The sequence below is a fragment of the Fomitopsis serialis genome, assembly GCF_022376445.1.
Source record: "Fomitopsis serialis strain Sig1Antser10 chromosome Unknown B0H18scaffold_4, whole genome shotgun sequence".
Taxonomy (NCBI): Eukaryota; Fungi; Basidiomycota; class Agaricomycetes; order Polyporales; family Fomitopsidaceae; genus Fomitopsis; species Fomitopsis serialis.
Window position 1 is genome coordinate 663,000 of NW_025954964.1, and position 16,363 is coordinate 679,362.

At 55.7% G+C, this 16,363-nt stretch overlaps 9 protein-coding genes across 9 annotated transcripts; 4 read left to right on the top strand and 5 right to left on the bottom strand.

The window, feature by feature from the left end:
- Nucleotides 1-376: 376 nt before the first annotated feature.
- On the bottom strand, nt 377-2,408 carry B0H18DRAFT_976010 (uncharacterized protein). The gene is made up of 9 exons (XM_048044126.1): nt 1,844-2,408; nt 1,649-1,788; nt 1,381-1,587; nt 1,235-1,324; nt 1,052-1,179; nt 851-1,000; nt 781-792; nt 685-728; nt 377-628 (listed from the first exon to the last, which is right to left on the bottom strand). Exons 1-9 carry the CDS (start codon nt 2,303-2,305, stop codon nt 479-481), a joined length of 1,383 nt encoding a protein of 460 aa, XP_047899138.1. The 5' UTR covers nt 2,306-2,408; the 3' UTR covers nt 377-478.
- An 858-nt stretch (nt 2,409-3,266) lies between these two features.
- Nucleotides 3,267-4,734, bottom strand: B0H18DRAFT_414920 (uncharacterized protein). Its single transcript, XM_048037988.1, has 9 exons — nt 4,665-4,734; nt 4,353-4,612; nt 4,189-4,278; nt 4,004-4,128; nt 3,802-3,951; nt 3,734-3,745; nt 3,637-3,680; nt 3,415-3,584; nt 3,267-3,364 (listed from the first exon to the last, which is right to left on the bottom strand). Exons 2-8 carry the CDS (start codon nt 4,403-4,405, stop codon nt 3,438-3,440), a joined length of 621 nt encoding a protein of 206 aa, XP_047899139.1. The 5' UTR covers nt 4,406-4,612; nt 4,665-4,734; the 3' UTR covers nt 3,267-3,364; nt 3,415-3,437.
- On the bottom strand, nt 4,665-4,890 carry B0H18DRAFT_1207091 (uncharacterized protein; the record flags this gene model as incomplete). The annotated part of the gene is made up of 1 exon (XM_048036203.1): nt 4,665-4,890. A coding segment is annotated over one exon (224 nt), but the record flags the coding sequence as incomplete, so codon positions are not given.
- A 1,123-nt stretch (nt 4,891-6,013) lies between these two features.
- On the bottom strand, nt 6,014-7,664 carry B0H18DRAFT_951037 (uncharacterized protein; the record flags this gene model as incomplete). Its single annotated transcript, XM_048042003.1, has 4 exons — nt 6,014-6,836; nt 6,920-7,010; nt 7,230-7,544; nt 7,598-7,664. 4 exons carry the CDS (start codon nt 7,662-7,664, stop codon nt 6,014-6,016), a joined length of 1,296 nt encoding a protein of 431 aa, XP_047899141.1.
- Nucleotides 7,665-8,268: 604 nt separating this feature from the next.
- B0H18DRAFT_1082257 (uncharacterized protein) lies at nt 8,269-9,264 on the top strand (the record flags this gene model as incomplete). The annotated part of the gene is made up of 5 exons (XM_048031506.1): nt 8,269-8,419; nt 8,478-8,532; nt 8,584-8,789; nt 8,889-9,106; nt 9,145-9,264. The coding sequence occupies 5 exons, from the start codon at nt 8,269-8,271 to the stop codon at nt 9,262-9,264; spliced, it is 750 nt and encodes a 249-aa protein (XP_047899142.1).
- A 166-nt stretch (nt 9,265-9,430) lies between these two features.
- Nucleotides 9,431-10,315, top strand: B0H18DRAFT_1082258 (uncharacterized protein; the record flags this gene model as incomplete). Its single annotated transcript, XM_048031507.1, has 4 exons — nt 9,431-9,545; nt 9,604-9,766; nt 10,010-10,131; nt 10,185-10,315. The coding sequence occupies 4 exons, from the start codon at nt 9,431-9,433 to the stop codon at nt 10,313-10,315; spliced, it is 531 nt and encodes a 176-aa protein (XP_047899143.1).
- A 447-nt stretch (nt 10,316-10,762) lies between these two features.
- Nucleotides 10,763-11,903, top strand: B0H18DRAFT_1082270 (uncharacterized protein; the record flags this gene model as incomplete). The annotated part of the gene is made up of 3 exons (XM_048031509.1): nt 10,763-10,852; nt 10,903-11,157; nt 11,211-11,903. 3 exons carry the CDS (start codon nt 10,763-10,765, stop codon nt 11,901-11,903), a joined length of 1,038 nt encoding a protein of 345 aa, XP_047899144.1.
- A 335-nt stretch (nt 11,904-12,238) lies between these two features.
- Nucleotides 12,239-13,464, bottom strand: B0H18DRAFT_951040 (WD40-repeat-containing domain protein; the record flags this gene model as incomplete). The annotated part of the gene is made up of 6 exons (XM_048042004.1): nt 12,239-12,351; nt 12,439-12,703; nt 12,891-12,899; nt 12,956-13,079; nt 13,168-13,303; nt 13,359-13,464. 6 exons carry the CDS (start codon nt 13,462-13,464, stop codon nt 12,239-12,241), a joined length of 753 nt encoding a protein of 250 aa, XP_047899145.1.
- A 993-nt stretch (nt 13,465-14,457) lies between these two features.
- Nucleotides 14,458-16,128, top strand: B0H18DRAFT_1114246 (nucleoside hydrolase; the record flags this gene model as incomplete). Its single annotated transcript, XM_048033095.1, has 9 exons — nt 14,458-14,476; nt 14,532-14,568; nt 14,616-14,671; nt 14,729-14,753; nt 14,806-14,973; nt 15,027-15,313; nt 15,374-15,545; nt 15,596-15,802; nt 15,834-16,128. The coding sequence occupies 9 exons, from the start codon at nt 14,458-14,460 to the stop codon at nt 16,126-16,128; spliced, it is 1,266 nt and encodes a 421-aa protein (XP_047899146.1).
- Between the last annotated feature and the right edge of the window lie 235 nt (nt 16,129-16,363).

Consider the following 16,363-nt stretch of genomic DNA (forward strand, 5'->3'; position numbering starts at 1 on the left):
TGTCGAGACTCGGAAGGCCCAAGAAAACTTTGAGGTACGCGACGGTGGTTCAAGTTGGGCAATGCTGCGAATACCAGGCCATTGACTGTAGCCAACGTCACCATGCCCACTACCACTTGATGGAACACTGGCCGTGGTGACACTGCAATACAGAAGGGTATGAGCGGTTGATTGGCGCACGTTACACACTCACCGACTCACCGAGGTCTGCACAAAGCCAGGCCAACCCGGAAAGTATTAATTCACTATACACCGCCTCTTAACCGCAGATCGATCAAACAGTTACGTCGCCGATATCCCGGCGGCCGCATCGACTGACTGATCGTGTCTTGGCCTGATTCAGTTGCCTGCTGCCGCCCTGGCAGGGCCTCGTGTTTGTGGTCTGCCCACGAGAGACTAAGCAGGGCCTGGGCTATGCTCAACTTGACAGAAAATGAGCTCCCAAGTTACATACATACATAAGTTACATCACAGATATTCAAACTTGCATATCCTGAAGCTCGGGCCCTTGGCCTTTCGTCGTCACGGTGTCCCAACCCTTCACTTTCTCAGGGTGTACCAAATCCTGCCACCTAGGTGTGCTGTCCTCTGGGTTGCGGAAGAGAAAAATAGCGCAGGTGAAGATGGACTGACAACTGAGTGTAAGCTTTGCATCACGCACACCGAGGTAAGACACGAGCGAACCGAGAAGGTGAGCAGCGCCAAGCAGGGGAGAATCCCGACAAAATCTGTGATGCTTCGTGAGTCGCGGATTTAACGGCGCTTGCCTGCAGTGCTCACCGATGTCCGCGCCTGTCGAAATTGGCGAGTCAGTAACTAATACCTTGGTCAGGATTAGGAGGATACTCGCCAAAGCCTGGAGGTGCACCGGGCATCGTGCCGCGCAATTGAGTGAACGCGAACAAGGTCGTTACCGGCAACACCAAGACCTCGACTCTGATACCTTTTCCAAAGAATACAGCTACGATGCAAGCTAAGACAAACGTGATCGTGATCATCCCTGGCAGGCATGTCAATTGCGATAGACAACGGACACAACATATGGGCTCACATATGGCTATGACGATAATCAGCGCATATATTCTGATGACTTGACCTCGTGTGACTACCAGATTCTTGACGGCGACATGATACGCAGCCTCCCCGGACGTATTTGTGTCGAGCTTTGCATTGAATCCACTGAGGGCGCAGCGTCAGAAAACATTCTGACGCCTTGCGCACCGCGACTACGTACACGGCGATTCCTTTGGTAAGACCGAAGCCTATGGGCACAGTCCCGTTGTCGCTCACAGACTGCGCAAAGAACACTAAAGTAGATGTATATCTGAAGGTCTTGATTAGCACATCTCCAATAACGTGTACCTGCGCAACCAGACTCACTTGTCGAAGGGATATGACTGGGAGGACCGACCATCAGAGTAAAAGTTCGTCATAGCAACCTGCGTCCTGAACTGAGGAGAATTGCGGCGATAATCAGGCCGAGTCGAGTTGAATTTATCATAGGCTACATAGTCCGTCGCATTGATAGTGAATATGGGGGCAGGCTTTTCATTGTTGGATGCGGTTGAGTCGCCCCGCAACAGATTCCTAGCCCATTCCACGGTGAATATAGGCATTGTCACGTTCATAAATTACACTCGAGACTCACTGGTCAAAGTAGATTTCAACATCAGGACAAGCCGGGGTGGATGGAGAGGCACCGCGCGGACAGAAGTAGCCTAAGAACCAATCTAAAGTTATAGACTGGCCGTCCGAGTCGACCGAAATCAGGTTCGCGTCCATTTCGACCTGGCTTCAATTAATCAACTGTGCTCCGTACGATTACTCAAGCTGCCACACTTACCCAGAGCGACGTCTCCTGCGGAATATATTCATCCAGGACCTGAGCCGCCTCGAAGGAACCCAAACGTAGAGACCACCCTACAGCGATGCTGATGCTGACGAGCAGCACCACAAAGAAGGTGGACGCAATGATCCAGTGTTTCTGAATAAACGTCTGCGGCCACTTGCGCACAAGGCGCAGGCGCTGCTTCGATGGCGACTTCCGCTTGGATGAGAATGTTGTAGTGGCCGAACTTTCCTGCATTGTAGCGCTTGACGCGCCCGTCAGCAAGAAAGGTGCACCCTCGAGCACATTGGTTTGATCTTGATGGGGCAAAGGGAGCGATAGTGGTGCTTGGGACCGTCGATCTGACAAACTAGGAGAGGCACCCATCTCCAAAAGCGGGATGGGCAGAGAACCAGTTCTGGCCGGACGTCTAGGTGTGAAGTCGGTATCGAGAGCCGACGTCGCAGCTTGTGCCATCGCCGTCCGGTTCACTATCAAAAGGATGCGGGAGCGCAGAAGTAGTAGTCGGGAGACGAATCGAAAGGGAGTGACCTAGAGTGGTGTAATGGCGATATCCAAGAGACTGAGGTGCATCACGGACGACCCAGTCATCCTTATGAGCAAGTCGCAGATAGAGGATCAATGGCTCACACACGCGCCGGCTGTTCGCCCTGTTCATTCCAATCACCCGTGCGATTTGTGTGGTTTGACAGCACGCCCTAGGCATACATCTTCAGGCGTCTAGGCATAGCTACTTGTGTCGTTTGGGGATCCTCAGCGGCCAGCGGGTGCTTAGCATGGAACCCCAGGACAGGTCAATAGCTTGCGATCTGCTCCGCCGCAGATTCCTCCTTCGCAACATATGTGAAACGCCGTTGATCACATTGAATGCCTTGACATGGAGGTTCTTTTACTTGCGACGCCCTGGAAAAGCCAACTGGCACAAAGTTGTAACGCTCTCATTCTGAGCTGACTGGTATTCGACGTCGGTGTCAGCGGCCATCGCATGTGGTAGAACAAATGACTTACTGCACAATGATCCTGCGTGGGAGACGGGTCAAAATCTGCAGCAGTCTGAGCCGATCCTGTGCCTAAGAAGACGTATGTCACAGAGCTCCTAGTATAGAACGATGGCTATGCACTACCTGGTAAGACTTGTCATTCTCGAACCCACAAAGGAGCATAGCCTGATGGCAGAGCCAGTGAGCAACCGATTGGCGCACGTTGCGGTGCTGTAAGCATACTGACTCACCGAGGTGCGTACAGAGTCTGTTCTCGTACCCGTCCGATGGGAGATGTGTGGTGATAGGCTGTGACGTCTCCCATCGCCGACATCCCGGCCGCATCGACTGACTGACCGTGGCTTGGGCTAACTTACCTGCCGCAGGGTTGTGTTGAACGTGTCAGACTTCGGAGTTGGGGACAATGGGTCACATTGGTACGAGACAGGTAGCAACCATTGGCGAAAATGAATTCGAGAAACCGACGTGAATTTTGTGATCAGACAGCACGGGGGCCGCACTTGCTGTGAGAAGCCTGAGACAGATTGCGATCAACAGAATATAAGTAGGCAAAAGACAACGGACATTCTGCACAAATATCAGGGCATCTAAACCGGCACATCCTTATGCTTGGGCGATTCCTGGTCGTCCGTCGCGTAATAGCCGTTTGCTTGGCCGGCATGCAACAAATGGTGCCACCTAGGCGTGTTCTCCTCCGGATTACGGAAGAGAAAGACGGCGCAAATGAAGACGGACTAGCAACTGTATGTAAGGTTTGCAGCACACATTCATATAATGAAAACGAACCGAGAAGGTGAGCAGCGCCAAGCAGGCGCGAATTCCGACGAAATCTATGATACTTCGTGAACCAAGGTTTAAAACGTGGTTTGCCTTTAATGCTCACCGATGTCCGCGCCTGTCGAAGTCAACATATCAGGTCAGCATATTGGTCATGTTGAGAGGTATACTCACCAAAACCACCCGGCGCACCAGGCATCGTGCCCCGCAATTGGGTGAAAGCATACAGGGTTGTGACCGGTAACACTAAGACCTCGACTCTGACACCTTTCCCGAGAAACACGCATACGATACAGGCCAAGACAAATGTGATCGTGATCATCCCTGGCAGACATGTCAAATACGTGCAAAGGCAAGAATATGAAATACAACTCACATATGCCTATGACGATGATGAGCGCATATATTCTGATGACTTGACCTCGAGTAACCAAATTCTTGACGGTGACGTCATACGCAGCGTCCCCGGAGGTATATATGTCGAGTTTAGCATTGTACCCACTGAGGCATATCATAACGTCAGAAGGATACCCCATGTTAGAGCGAAATGCAACTACGTACAAGGCAATTCCTCTGGTATCACCGAAGTCGATGGGCACAGTTAAGTTGTCGCCTACAGATTGCGCGAAGAACACCAAGAGGGATGTATACCTGACAAAGCATTATATCAGCAACTGTCGCCAACACTGAGAGCTGTAAATTGGCTGCAAACCAAGTATACTCACTTATCGAAGGGATAGGACTGAGCCGACCGACTGCCATCGTAGAAGTTCGTCATGGCAACTTGCGTCCTGAACCGCGGAGAGTTGCGGCGACCATCAGGCCGAGTTGAGTTATAGCTGCTATAGACTACATATCTGTCGCGTTAAAGTGAACAGAGGGGCGGGCTTTTCATTGTTTGATCCTGGGTTGTCCCGCAATAGATTCCTAACCACCAGTCAGAGAAAATACAATGATGAGCATTGTTATCGCGAATCCAGTCAACCTAGCCTCAATCAATCAACTGTGCATCATACGGTGGTTTGGGCTGAACTCACCGAATGGGCGAACCCTTCAGTAAATATGCGTCCAAGTTTTGCACCGCCTCGAAGGAACCCACACGTAGAGCCCACCCTACTGCGATGCTGATGCCGACGAGCAACAACACCAAGAAGGTAGTGGCCACAATCCAGTGATTCTTCACAAACGTCTGCGACCACTTACGCACGAAGTTCGGGCGCTGCTTGGACGTCGACGTCCGTTTGAAGTAAGATGTTGTGCTGGCCGAAGCTGCCTTTATTGTAGCGCTTGACGCGCTTGACATCAGAAAGGGCGCGTCCTCAAGCTCGTTGCCCAAATCCGGACGAAGTGACGGAAGCTATGACGGCGCTTGGGAACGTCGGTCTGAAGAGCTACGAGAGGTACTTCTATCCAGAAGCGGGATAGGCAGCGGATCGCCCCTGGCCGAATAGCTAGGCGTAAGGTCAGTATAGAAATCTGGCGTCGAAGGGTGCGCCATCTCGTGTCAGTTCACTAAGAGCAGCGGAAATGCAGAGGGTAATGATCAATGTAGTGAGAGGATGAGAGAGGGATCGAAAAGTGACCGGGTGGCGACAAGAGGCTGCGGTGCACAACGTACGACCAAGTTCGCATTCCTCATAAGCAAGCCCCATAGACGACCGGCGGCATATGTACGCGCGCTGGCGGTTCACGCTGCTCTTCGCAATGACCAACTAAGGACTTCTGTAGTTTGAGCGTTGACAGCACGTACTAGGAATCCTCAGCGACTGGCTGCCGCTAGCTGCGGTCTATTGCACGCGGTCTGCTTGAAGTTCTTCCTCATAGCCCGTGCGAACGTTGCTCACGAAGAAGTTGGCACCTAGGTCGTTTGAATTGCAGTGCCATGCAAACGCCCGACTGTGACAAGGTCAGGGAGCTTCCACCGGGAACCGACTGGTATTCGGCGCCAGCATCAGCGGTCGTTGCATGCAGTAGAACCAATCACTTACCGCACAATGAACATGCGTGGGAGACGGGTCAGAATCTGGGTCGACCCTGTGCCAAAGAAGACGTATGGTGCAGAGCTCCTAGCGTTGAACTATGGCTATGCACTATCAGGTAAGACTTGTCATTCTCCAACCCACCAAGGAGCACGGACAGGACTCGTGTGTAGGCGTGTCGCGGCAACTTGACAGCCCTGCGCATCGAGTGGCTGCGATGAACAAAACGCTCATCGCACTGTCTATGTTGCACAGCTGAAACAAATGCGAGAAACGGTCATGTCAAGCATGCGGCAACCAACTTAACCTGATATACGCAAGACTGCCTCTTAAGACCAGTGTTGTACGATGTAAGAAGATAAGTGCGGCATTCCGAGATCGGTCCGAAGCAACGTTAACAACGCTCACTATTGCGATGCATCCTCTGCTTCGCGCTTCTTCTTCCGTTTCCTCGACTTCTCCTCCACCACCGCCACGCCGCCCGACTGGTCCGCAGTCTCATTTTTTTTCGTCCTGCGCTTCTGCGTCTTTGGCTCCTGATTCTGCGCGCCTCCATCCGCGGATGTCGGCGCAATCTGTGATAGTTTGTCCTTCTTGACCACAGAAGGCGAGAAGCCTTCATCGGAGTCGTGCTTGGTCCCCAGAGAATCACCTACCCCTTCCTCCCTGTGTTTCCGCTTCTTGGACTTCCGCGTGGACGGCGAATGCTCGTTGCCTAGAGGTTGTTCATTCTTCTCCGTCCCCTCCTCTTCCACCTGAGTCGCGGACTGCACGAACGACATCGCGGACATGGACACCGCTAGCTTCGACGAGCCAAGTCCGCCTCTGGGGCGGTCATCGTAGTCTTCCACTTCCACCGTCTCCACGCGCAGCCTCGAGGCCCCCAGTCCCAACCCGCCTCTCGGACGCTCGTCGTAGTCGTCGCTCGTCGGCATCTCCGCCGAAGCGGGAGTCGAAGAATCAGACGCGCGGTTAGACTTTGCCGCGAGCTTGTCGCGGAAGTAGTCCATGACGCTCTTGTTCGAAGTCGTCAGGTCTTGCATTTTAAGCGCGGCGGGACCGGACGCCGGGGTATCTAGAGCGGAGGAAGACGCGGAGGGGTCCGGCGAATCTGAAAGAGAGGGTGTGGGGACGGACGATGAGGGGACACCGAGAATCTCAGCAATGGCAGTCGCAGATTTGGACGCCATTCCCTTCATTGCAATGTGACGCGCGCGATGTGCACGAACACTGTAGAGCGATAGTCAGTGATGATCCGGGGGAACGTATGATGATGGCAGGCAGCTAGTATTGATAGATGAAAGGTCACATACGGGCGTGGTACAATGACCGGTGCCCTCGCGGCTACCGTGGTTTCCGATACCACGTTGATCGTTGCGCTCTTCGTCTCCGATGAAGGAGCACCTTCATCGTCGCTGGATTTGCACTTGCGTTTTTTCTCCTTGCTTTCCTGGCTGCGGGCTCTTCCTCCCTCGTCTTTCCCTTCTTGTCCCGCTTCTCCTTTTCTCCTTTTTCTTTCTCTGCGCCTCCTCCTCGCTGCCCACTACCTCTTCGGCGTCCTCCTTCAGATCATGCTTTCTCTTCTTGCTCTTCCGCGGCTTCTCCCCTGCTCCTTCTCCTCACCCTCCTCTTCCGCCGCCCGCACGTTCTCCTCAGCCGGCGCAGTAGGCTTTACGAAACCATCAATCTTCGGAACGTCCGCCGCACCCTCCTCCTGCCCCGCAGCCGCATTCAATCTGCGTAAGAGGTTTTCAAAGTCCTTGCCCTGCTTCCACGCCGTCCCGTCCTGGTTGTTCTTGTGGTCCGCGCCGATACCGAGCATGTCAAGCTTCTGGTAGACGGAGATGTGGTTGGTGCGCCCCTCGCCGGACGCACCGAGGCCCGAGCCTGAGGCCCAGCCAAACTTTTCGAGGTATGCGCTGCCGAACTTGCTGGCATCTGCGCGCGGAGTGAGATTTCACGCCCCAGCATCGGTGAGACTACGCACGCACCGTTTGCCCATGTGAGGTTCCTTGGATCAGCGCCAATGCGCTGCTTGTTTTCGCCTGAGAGACCCATCGCAAGTTATGCTATTGTAGCAGAGCCCGTGCTATCCGGGTACGCTATATGCGTGCGAAGTCAAAACACTGCTTACGAGCCAGAGACGAAAGATCTCACCGTTGAGCACGAGACTCAGAGTCTTCGTTGCGCAGTAAAAATGTACGAGATAACTTGGCGATGGTCGATAGCAAGGCGGACAGCCAGCTGTGTTGCTGCTGAAAGCGTTGAACGGCCGGTGTAGACTGCAAGCCAGATTCCATCTCACGGCGCGCAAACTGAGCGATCATGAGCGCTCCGAGAATCCCGGGCGTCTCGCGCTCGCCGTCACTGTTCCAGGGCAGTGGCTGGCAGTGGTCGTCTTCAGCAAACCCTGTCAGCATTGTCTACGATCACATCTTCGCGCGCTGTGCTCTATCCACACAGTAGTGCATAGGGCGCCGTGCCGTATATCGATATAAACACCCCGGAATCGTCTGGAACGTGAAGGTCATCCCCACCGGGACCGCTCGAGCCAAACCAGCCGGCGTTGCCAGTTCGTAGTCTGTACCGTTACGCTGAGCGCTCTGTAGCACTTCTGCGCCCGTACGCTCAGAGAGATCTCAAGTTGACAGCTATCAGTACAATGCCTTCTGAGCGGAGCGTTCTCGAGACTGGAGAGGTCATTGGGGAAGGCGATTCCTTCCTCGTCGACGACTTTCTTCCGTCTGAATTGTCAGAACATGCTTTCGGCCGTGTGCGAGACGAAGTGCAATGGCATCGAATGGTCCACAGAGGTGCGCATCTCTACCTGACCATCACTCCGTAGGAAGCCATCGACTCATACTCGCACAGGCGGCGAGGTCCCGCGACTTGTCGCAGTGCAAGGTTCGGTGAGCGAAGATGGCAGGTACGACAGGCCAAGCACGTTGCATTCGAACCAATTCTGAGGACATGTCAGTTGTCCGATCTACCGCCACCCAGCAGACGAGTCTCCGCCCCTCCTCCCCTTCTCACCCACAGTCGAGCTCATCCGACAGCACGTCGAACAGACCCTCCGCCACCCCGTGAACCACGTCCTGATCCAGCACTACCGCACAGGCGCAGACTATATCTCCGAGCACTCCGACAAGACGTCGACATCGTCCGCGGTCCAAGATCGTCAACGTCAGTCTCGGCGCACGCCGCGTCATGACCCTGCGCACAAAGAAGGATGCCCAGCGCGCACCCCCGCCGCTGCCCAGACACGCCCTCCGCGCGGTGCAGCGCATCCCGCTCCCCACAACTCGATGTTCGTCTTGGGCCTCGAGACGAACATGCGCTGGCTGCACGGGATCCGCACCGACAAGCGGCCGGAGAAGACCAAGTCGGCGGAGGAGCGTTTCGCGAACGGGGAGCGCATCAGCCTGACGTTCCGCCACATCGGCACCTTCCTGTCACCCGGGGAGACGCACATATACGGACAGGGCGCACGCGGAAGACGCGTGAGGACGCGCGACCGGTGGCGCACGGCGGGAGTGAGGCGCAGGCGCTAATCGACGCCTTTGGGAAAGAGAACCACTCGAGTGAGTTTGATTGGGACGCGGCTTACGGGGCGGGATCGGACGTGTTCCACTTCAGTGAACGTACAGATGCTTTGTGATGTCCGTCGCGGTGTGAATGGACAGAGTGCGTGGTGAAGGGGTGAAGAGTCTTGTCGCGGCGGTGTGTCCTCGAGTGCGCGACGTGTTCAAACCTCCAACCACGACTCACTTGTCCGCAACATCGCGTACTCTCATCTCTTCTGCATGCGCCCTCAGCTCTCTATCATGCTCGAAAGCAAGGATATCGCGGTGCAGACTTGCATCAGGCAGGTTCCAGTGACATACGAAAGGCTTCCCTACGACCCTTCCTCAGAGGAGAATGCGATCCTGAAGAATCCCGGTATGCCAACCACCGGGTCATTGGTTCTGATTCCACGCTCTAATACATCTATGGGCAGGCACCGCACGCGCAAATCTCGCGCCTTCTCTCGAGTGCCCCCACGGTACCCAGAGCAGCGGCTGGGCGGACAAACACAGCGGGCACACCGTACTGCAGCAGCACTGCGCCTACTTCGACCCTGACGGAGATAACATCGTCTGGCCGCACGACACGTACCACGGGTTCCGCAACTGGGATTCAACCTCTTCCTGACTCTGTTCTCCGTCTTCATCATACATTTCAACTTCTCCTACCCGACCTGTCCGGGCTATCTGCCGGATCCTTTCTTCCGCGTCTACCTCGCGAACATCCACAAGACCAAACATGGAAGCGACACGGGCACGTACGATAACGAGGGACGCTTCATCCCCAGAAGTGCGTGGTTCCCAGCTAGGTGGCACGAAGCAGAGCTGACGGCCTATCAGGTTCGAGGACATGTTCGCAAAGTACGGCGACAAGGACGGGCTGGGGAAATGGGATATACTTGAGCTGATGAGCGGTCAGCGCGTCTTGTTCGACCTTTTCGGTACATGCGGTGCCCTTTCGAGTGTGCGTATCGCTCTCCTTGTCTATGCTCTGTATGCTCACACAGACGTGCAGGGCTGTCGCTGTACCTGCTCCTGTGGCCGGCCGACGGAATCGTGAGGAAGGAGGACTTGAGGCGTGTCTACGACGGAAGCATCTTCTCCGAGTTGTCTCTGCGGCGCTCTGGCAAGGCGAAAGCCGTCTGAATGTACCAGCGCTACATGTCCTCGGACCGGTTCACTGTGACGGTTATGTAATCCGCCCTCGAGCCTGTACCGTTCAAAGCAACACAGGTTCCGTCGACGTGCCATGAGGCACCACGACGTCAATTTGAATATATATCCAATTCCGACTGAGCCATCCACCCGAACGCTGGTGCTGAGCCCGAAAAGGCAGGTGCTGTCGATCCGCCGTGGTTGAGTGCGTCATGACTGCGCCCGCACACGACGAGGCTCGTCATCCCGCCAAGCAGTCGGGATGTACTTATGACGGACGCACGCCTGCGCACCACCCAACTGGGCGTCCATGCTTTTCAGGCTAGCGTCGCTCGTCCTGCTCACCTCCACCCGCCCCACTCTCCCTCGCGCCAACGCGTGTCTCTCGTCTCTCGTCAGAAACCGCCACCTGGTACCGTATCCACACCATCACAGGCCATGCAGACCATCATCAACAAGGTCACCGGTAATGACGCGAATAACATCAGCGGCTTCGACCAGGAGGATGTCCCCGAGCTGAAGGGCCGGGTATGCGTCTGTCTTCGCTCAGTCCCAACATGTACTGAGCTTGCGTACAGACCGTAGTCGTAACCGGCGGGACTGTCGGCATCGGCTTCGAAGTCGCCAAAGCCCTCGCGCTCGCAGGGGCCCGTGTCCGTCTCCTGTCGCGCAGGAGCGAGAACGCAGAGGAGGCCATCGCGAAAATCAAGTCTGACGCCGACCCGCACGGGCCCATCGTCGACGTCACCTTCACGCCGTGCGACCTGGGCAGCCTCGAGAACGTCAAGCAAGTCGGAGACCGCATCCGAGAGCAAGAGGAGCGACTCGACCTCGTAAGGCCACCCGCTAGTCAGTAGTCCGCGTACTTGCACTAACAACCCCACAGCTCATCCTCGACGCAGGCGTCGGCGTGAACAAATACGACGTCTCCGCAGACGGCATCGACCGCCACTTCGCCGTGAACCACCTCGGGCACTACTACCTCACCAACCGCGTCCTCCCCCTCCTGCGCCGCACCGCCGAGCTCCCCGGCGCGCCCGCCCCGCGGATCGTCGTCGTCTCCTCCGAGCTGCACCGCGCGCTCGCGACCACGGTCAAGTTCGCGTCCCTCGACGAGATCAACACGGACCTCGGCGCGAACGGGCTGTACGCGCGCAGCAAGCTCGCGAACATCCTCTTCGTCAAGTACGGCCTCGTCGAGCGCGTCCTCCGCCCGACAGGCTCCAGGATCGTCGCCATCGCGACGCACCCCGGCGCGGTGCACACGACGCAGCAGGACCAGTTCAAGGACACGTTCGGCACCGTTGTGGGGACGATGATGAAGCATCTCACCATCCCGTTCATGCGCAACCCGGAGCAGGGCAGCCTGAGCACGCTGTGGGCAGCGACGAGCGAGGAGGTCGACGAAGACCCTGCGAAATGGAACGGGCACTACATCACTGACCCGGGTCAACTGAGCGAGGAGAGCAGGGCTGCACAGTCGTCTGAGCTGGGAAAGAATCTGTGGGGTATCAGCGAGCTCCTAGTGAGGAAGAAATTAGGGAGCGACGCTCTGCTTCCCTGGGACGAGCGCATGTAGTAAGATGAACGAACGACACGTTCAAAAGGAAAGAGGAAAGACCAAAGTGGACTCATGGACTTCACCTGTAGCATATTGTGAACCCCACTGTAATAATGAGCACCTACATGACACGGATAGAAACATTCCATGCCATGAACATATTGCTCTGGTACTGGACAGTCCGGGCAAGACAGGGCACACAATGATACAATGGGTGTTCATATGCAGAGCGCTGCATGAATTTTGATGCTACAGGAAGCAAGAGCCGACAACACATAAACAGCACAACAGCGCCCCCCATCCGCTCGATACGCCCGACCTCAGAGACGCACAACTCAGCGTGAAGGAGTAGGTTATGAGACAACGGTCCAGACACGGACGAGGTCGTCGGTGAAGCCACCGAAGAGCGTCTGGCCGTCCGCTGACCATGCGATGGAGACACACTCAGGTGCCGCGAGTTGGCGCTCTGGGCGAAGTCAGGGATGAGCTCGTCGACGATCGACCTGTGTATTCATCATCGGTGACCAGACGCAAAAAAATAGCGTGAACGCACTTGCTCTCAAGGTCGAAGATCTTGATGCAGGTCGCGGTCGCCGCGCAGAGCCAGTACGGTTGGGCGAGAAGACGAGGGCGTTGACGATGTCGCCCGCCTCGAGCGAGTAGAGGTGCTTGCCCTCGTTGAGGTCCCAGAGCATGGTGATGCCGTCCTTGCCGCCGGACGCCGCCAGCGAACCGTCGGGCGAGACAGAGATGGTGTTGATGTAGCCAGTGTGGCCGTAGTGGTTGGTCTTGAGCTTGAACTTCGAAAGCTCCCAGACCTGAAGATAAGTCAGTACGTAGTTTCGACACAGTCGAATGACGCGAGTGGCAACATGAGAAAAAGGTCAGAGATCTTGGTGATTTTGTGTGGTCTCATTGGGCGGACCCTCTGAAGTAGCAAATATGTTGTAACATCATACCGAAAAGCAGAAGCAGAAACGGCACGACACCAGAAAGCATGCTCACCTTGACCACCTTGTCCCAACCGCAGGAGACAATGACGGGGTTCAAGCGTTAGGGCTAAAGCGCACGCACGATACCCACTCGGTGTGGCCGTCCTCCTTGATATCGTACTTGCACTCGCCAAGCGTGTTCCAGAGCTTGATCGACCGGTCGCGCGAGCCGGAGACAATCTGCCGGTTGTCAGCGCTGAAGCTGACGGAGAGGACGTCGGAGGTGTGGCCGACGAAGCGGCGCGTCGTGAGGCCGGTTTGAGGTCCCAAGACGGAGTGTGTGATCCCACGAGGAGGAGAGGGCGAACTGGCCGTCGGAGGAGATGACGACGTCCGAGACGAAGTGGTTGTGGCCGTGGAGGATGCGCTTGGGGAAGCCGTACTGGTCCTCGTCACGGGTCAATGACCAGACGATGATTGTCTTGTCTATGTGCACGATCAGCCCACAGGTTCGTGGCACGCAGAGTGGCAGCACACTTACCACGGGAGGCAGTAAGAATCATGTCGGGGTTCTCCGACGAGGTGGCGATGGCGGTGACCCAGCCCTTGTGGCCGGGCATAGACCCGAGATAGCGCAGGGACTCCATGGTGGTATGTGCGAGAGGCTCGTGAGGCGTCGGCGTCGTTCTCGGGCTGCTCTTCGCTGCTGCGATATTCCTCGGTCAACGCGAGAAGCGCGTGACAGCCACCGTGACTGGTACTATACAGTCCGGCAGCGGCCGAGAGTTCCGGCGCTTCCCCTGCATGACTTCAACGTGGCGCCCACTTCGACGCGCTGGCCAAGCTGGCTGACCTGCTCTTGAGTCTCGTTCCGCTGTTCATGGCAGCCCTTGGTTCACTCACCGCAGAGGAAAGGAAGTGCTGTCCATTGGTTGACCTCGGGACATTCAACAGATCTCAGTATCACAACTGGTTCGTGTTGCGTTGTTGAAGCCTTACTTGCGCTTGCTTTCTGAATCCCTTCTTCTATGATGTATAAACCTTATATTTGCTACTTCAGAGAGCTTCGGCTCTATGAGATGATTTTATCCACCAAGATCTCTGACTTGTTCCAATATATGTGTCTTATCGTATCTCCTTCTGGAACTAACCTCTTCTCCTTGTTTAGTGAGTCTCAACTTGCACGAACCTTGCATCCCTTTCGCGTGGAATCATCATACGGTATTCCTCAGAGTGGAAGGCCGAGGTATAGATGTTGAAAGGGGTTTCATGGGCGGAATCGTACGCACCCCTTGGCCATTGTACATACTACATTGTTGTTCACATTATGAAGACATCGTCGACGCGTCGCGATCCGCATACTTGTGCGATGGTATTGTCCATGCGGTCGGGTTTGATTGCCTTCGAGGTATCGAGACACGTCCAGGGCCCGGTAGTGCGACACGGTCACTGTCCGACACGTCCTTCTGTCGCGGTCACGTGCATCGCGATATAATAGCGTTTGACTCTGCCATGCCAGCGAGCCCAAGGCGGGGCCATTCGAGCTCGCTACTGTCACTCAAGCCAGTGAATTGTCGCCTCCACTGCCTTGATTATCCCCTGGGCGGTATATACATAGCGCTTCTGCCGCGTCGAGGATCATGAAAACTCCCGTAATTAGTCAGTTCTTAGACTAGCGTTGTCGAGCGCAGGGTATTGACCTGATCCTGTTCAGTCGATGCAGATCCAGGCGTGGACGATGTCATCGCGATGTGAGTTCGGGGCACTCTAGTCTCGACGTGTACTGGATTTTGGACAGATTGCTTGCCCTCGCATCTCCGGAACTCGACGTCCGCGCGATCATTATCTCGTATGGTGAGCGTTGTCCGTCTAGCGCTCGTCTGCTTCGCTAACAACGCGCAACCATTCCAGGTAACACTACTTTAGAAGCCTCCCAGTAAGCATTTATACAGTGACGCAGCCGAGTATCTCATAGCGACGTCCTACAGTCTCAACATCATCAAGCTGTATCACACTCTATTGCAGCACCTAGAGCAATTCCCTGAACAGAAGTCTCGCTTCCCTGGTCTTTCTGGTGATCGAAAGGTAATCCTTGCCAAAGGCTGCAGCCATCCTCTTGCAGGGGCAGACCATAGCGCCGAGTACTTCCACGGCCGGTACGTAGAGGTGCTGGCTCTTCATCCCCAATTTAGCCCCATCTCTTCGTCAGCGATGGACTTGGGGACATGGACCAGCGCCATCCCGATCTCAGTGTCGAAGTATCCACCGCGGAGCATTCGCATTTACTCCTCACCGACCGGCCTGGTGTAGAGGTGGCCCTCGATCTCATCGAGAGTGAACCTTCCAGGAGTATCACTTATGTGGCGCTAGGTCCCCTCACTAACCTCGCTCAGCTGTTGCGGCTAGGAGGGGACTCGGTCAGAGATCGAATTGGACGTGTTGTGTGCATGGGCGGGGCTCTGGACGTTCCGGGTAACACCAGCCCGGTAGCAGAATGTGAGTGACTACGTCGCAATTTCCGTACATACATAGTTCCCTGGCTGACCAGAGGTATAGTCAACTTCTTTGCCGACCCGTACGCTGTCAAGGAGCTGCTCACGCCAGACGATCCTAACACCAGCATCCCTCTCGAGCGCTTCCTCTTACTCCCCTCGATATTACCACTCCGCACGAGCTACCCTTCCCTATCTACGCTGCTCGAGTCGACCCAACCTTCGAAAACGCGACGGTACGGCCTTCCCGACCGGAGGACAAGCCGCCGCTTGTACACTTCACAAGCTCCTTCCTCGAGCGGACGCGCGAGATCATGGTCGGTTTCGGCAAAGATGCCATGGAACTCCACGATATCGTCGCTGTCTGGTGTGCAATTGCCAATCCGCCTGTCGAGGTCGAGACCGTGGGCGCCCTGCCGAAGCTGCAGCCCGGGTGGAAGGCTTCACGACGCAAGTTCCAATTGAGCGGTAAGAAGGGTGAGGCTGCGTCCCTGTGACTGGTACTGACGTGTTTATGTACGTAGGGTCGGTGAGATCACCAGGGGTATGTGCGTAGTGGACCTGCGAGAAGATCCGGGGGCGTATGCCCCCGGTGCGAACCGCGCCGAGGTGCAGGCTGAGCTTGAGAAGCATCATCTGCACCACTCCGGGCCGTTCGAATCCACCGCCCTCCCCGCTCAAGTCGAAGTCGAGCGTGCCAGTGACGCTCAGCTGCCAAACCACACCGCTGTAGGCGGGGTTGCTTGTGTCTTCGAGACTCCTGGGCCGGAGGCACTCCTTACACTGCTGCTCGAGCGAGTTTGGGGTGTGACTACCTAGTTCAGCAGTTGCCGAAGCGCTGCGAATGCAGTACTTGCGAAAAGGTGTTCTACTAATACAGTACAGTTCTAGAGATTAGCCCATCCATGAGTGTACGCGTCTCTAGGTAGGTGGCTCTCGGGAAAACACAAGCAAGAACTCGTAATGCAAGCCCTCTGGTCGCGTGCCACTCAAGATACAGTGCAATGGTTGCGATCGGTATAGACATGAATAGATCGTCATCGGACCACTTCCA

Coding starts and splice junctions, on each gene's coding strand:
- B0H18DRAFT_976010 (XM_048044126.1), bottom strand. CDS start 2,305: ATGGCACAAGCTGCGACGTCGGCTCTCGATACCGACTTCACACCTAGA. Junction 1,789..1,843: donor CGCAGGAGACGTCGCTCTGG/GTAAGTGTGGCA, acceptor AATTGAAGCCAG/GTCGAAATGGACGCGAACCT. Junction 1,588..1,648: donor GTTGAAATCTACTTTGACCA/GTGAGTCTCGAG, acceptor GGAATGGGCTAG/GAATCTGTTGCGGGGCGACT.
- B0H18DRAFT_414920 (XM_048037988.1), bottom strand. CDS start 4,405: ATGACGAACTTCTACGATGGCAGTCGGTCGGCTCAGTCCTATCCCTTC. Junction 3,952..4,003: donor CATCATCGTCATAGGCATAT/GTGAGTTGTATT, acceptor CATGTCTGCCAG/GGATGATCACGATCACATTT. Junction 3,585..3,636: donor TGGCGCTGCTCACCTTCTCG/GTTCGTTTTCAT, acceptor TACAGTTGCTAG/TCCGTCTTCATTTGCGCCGT.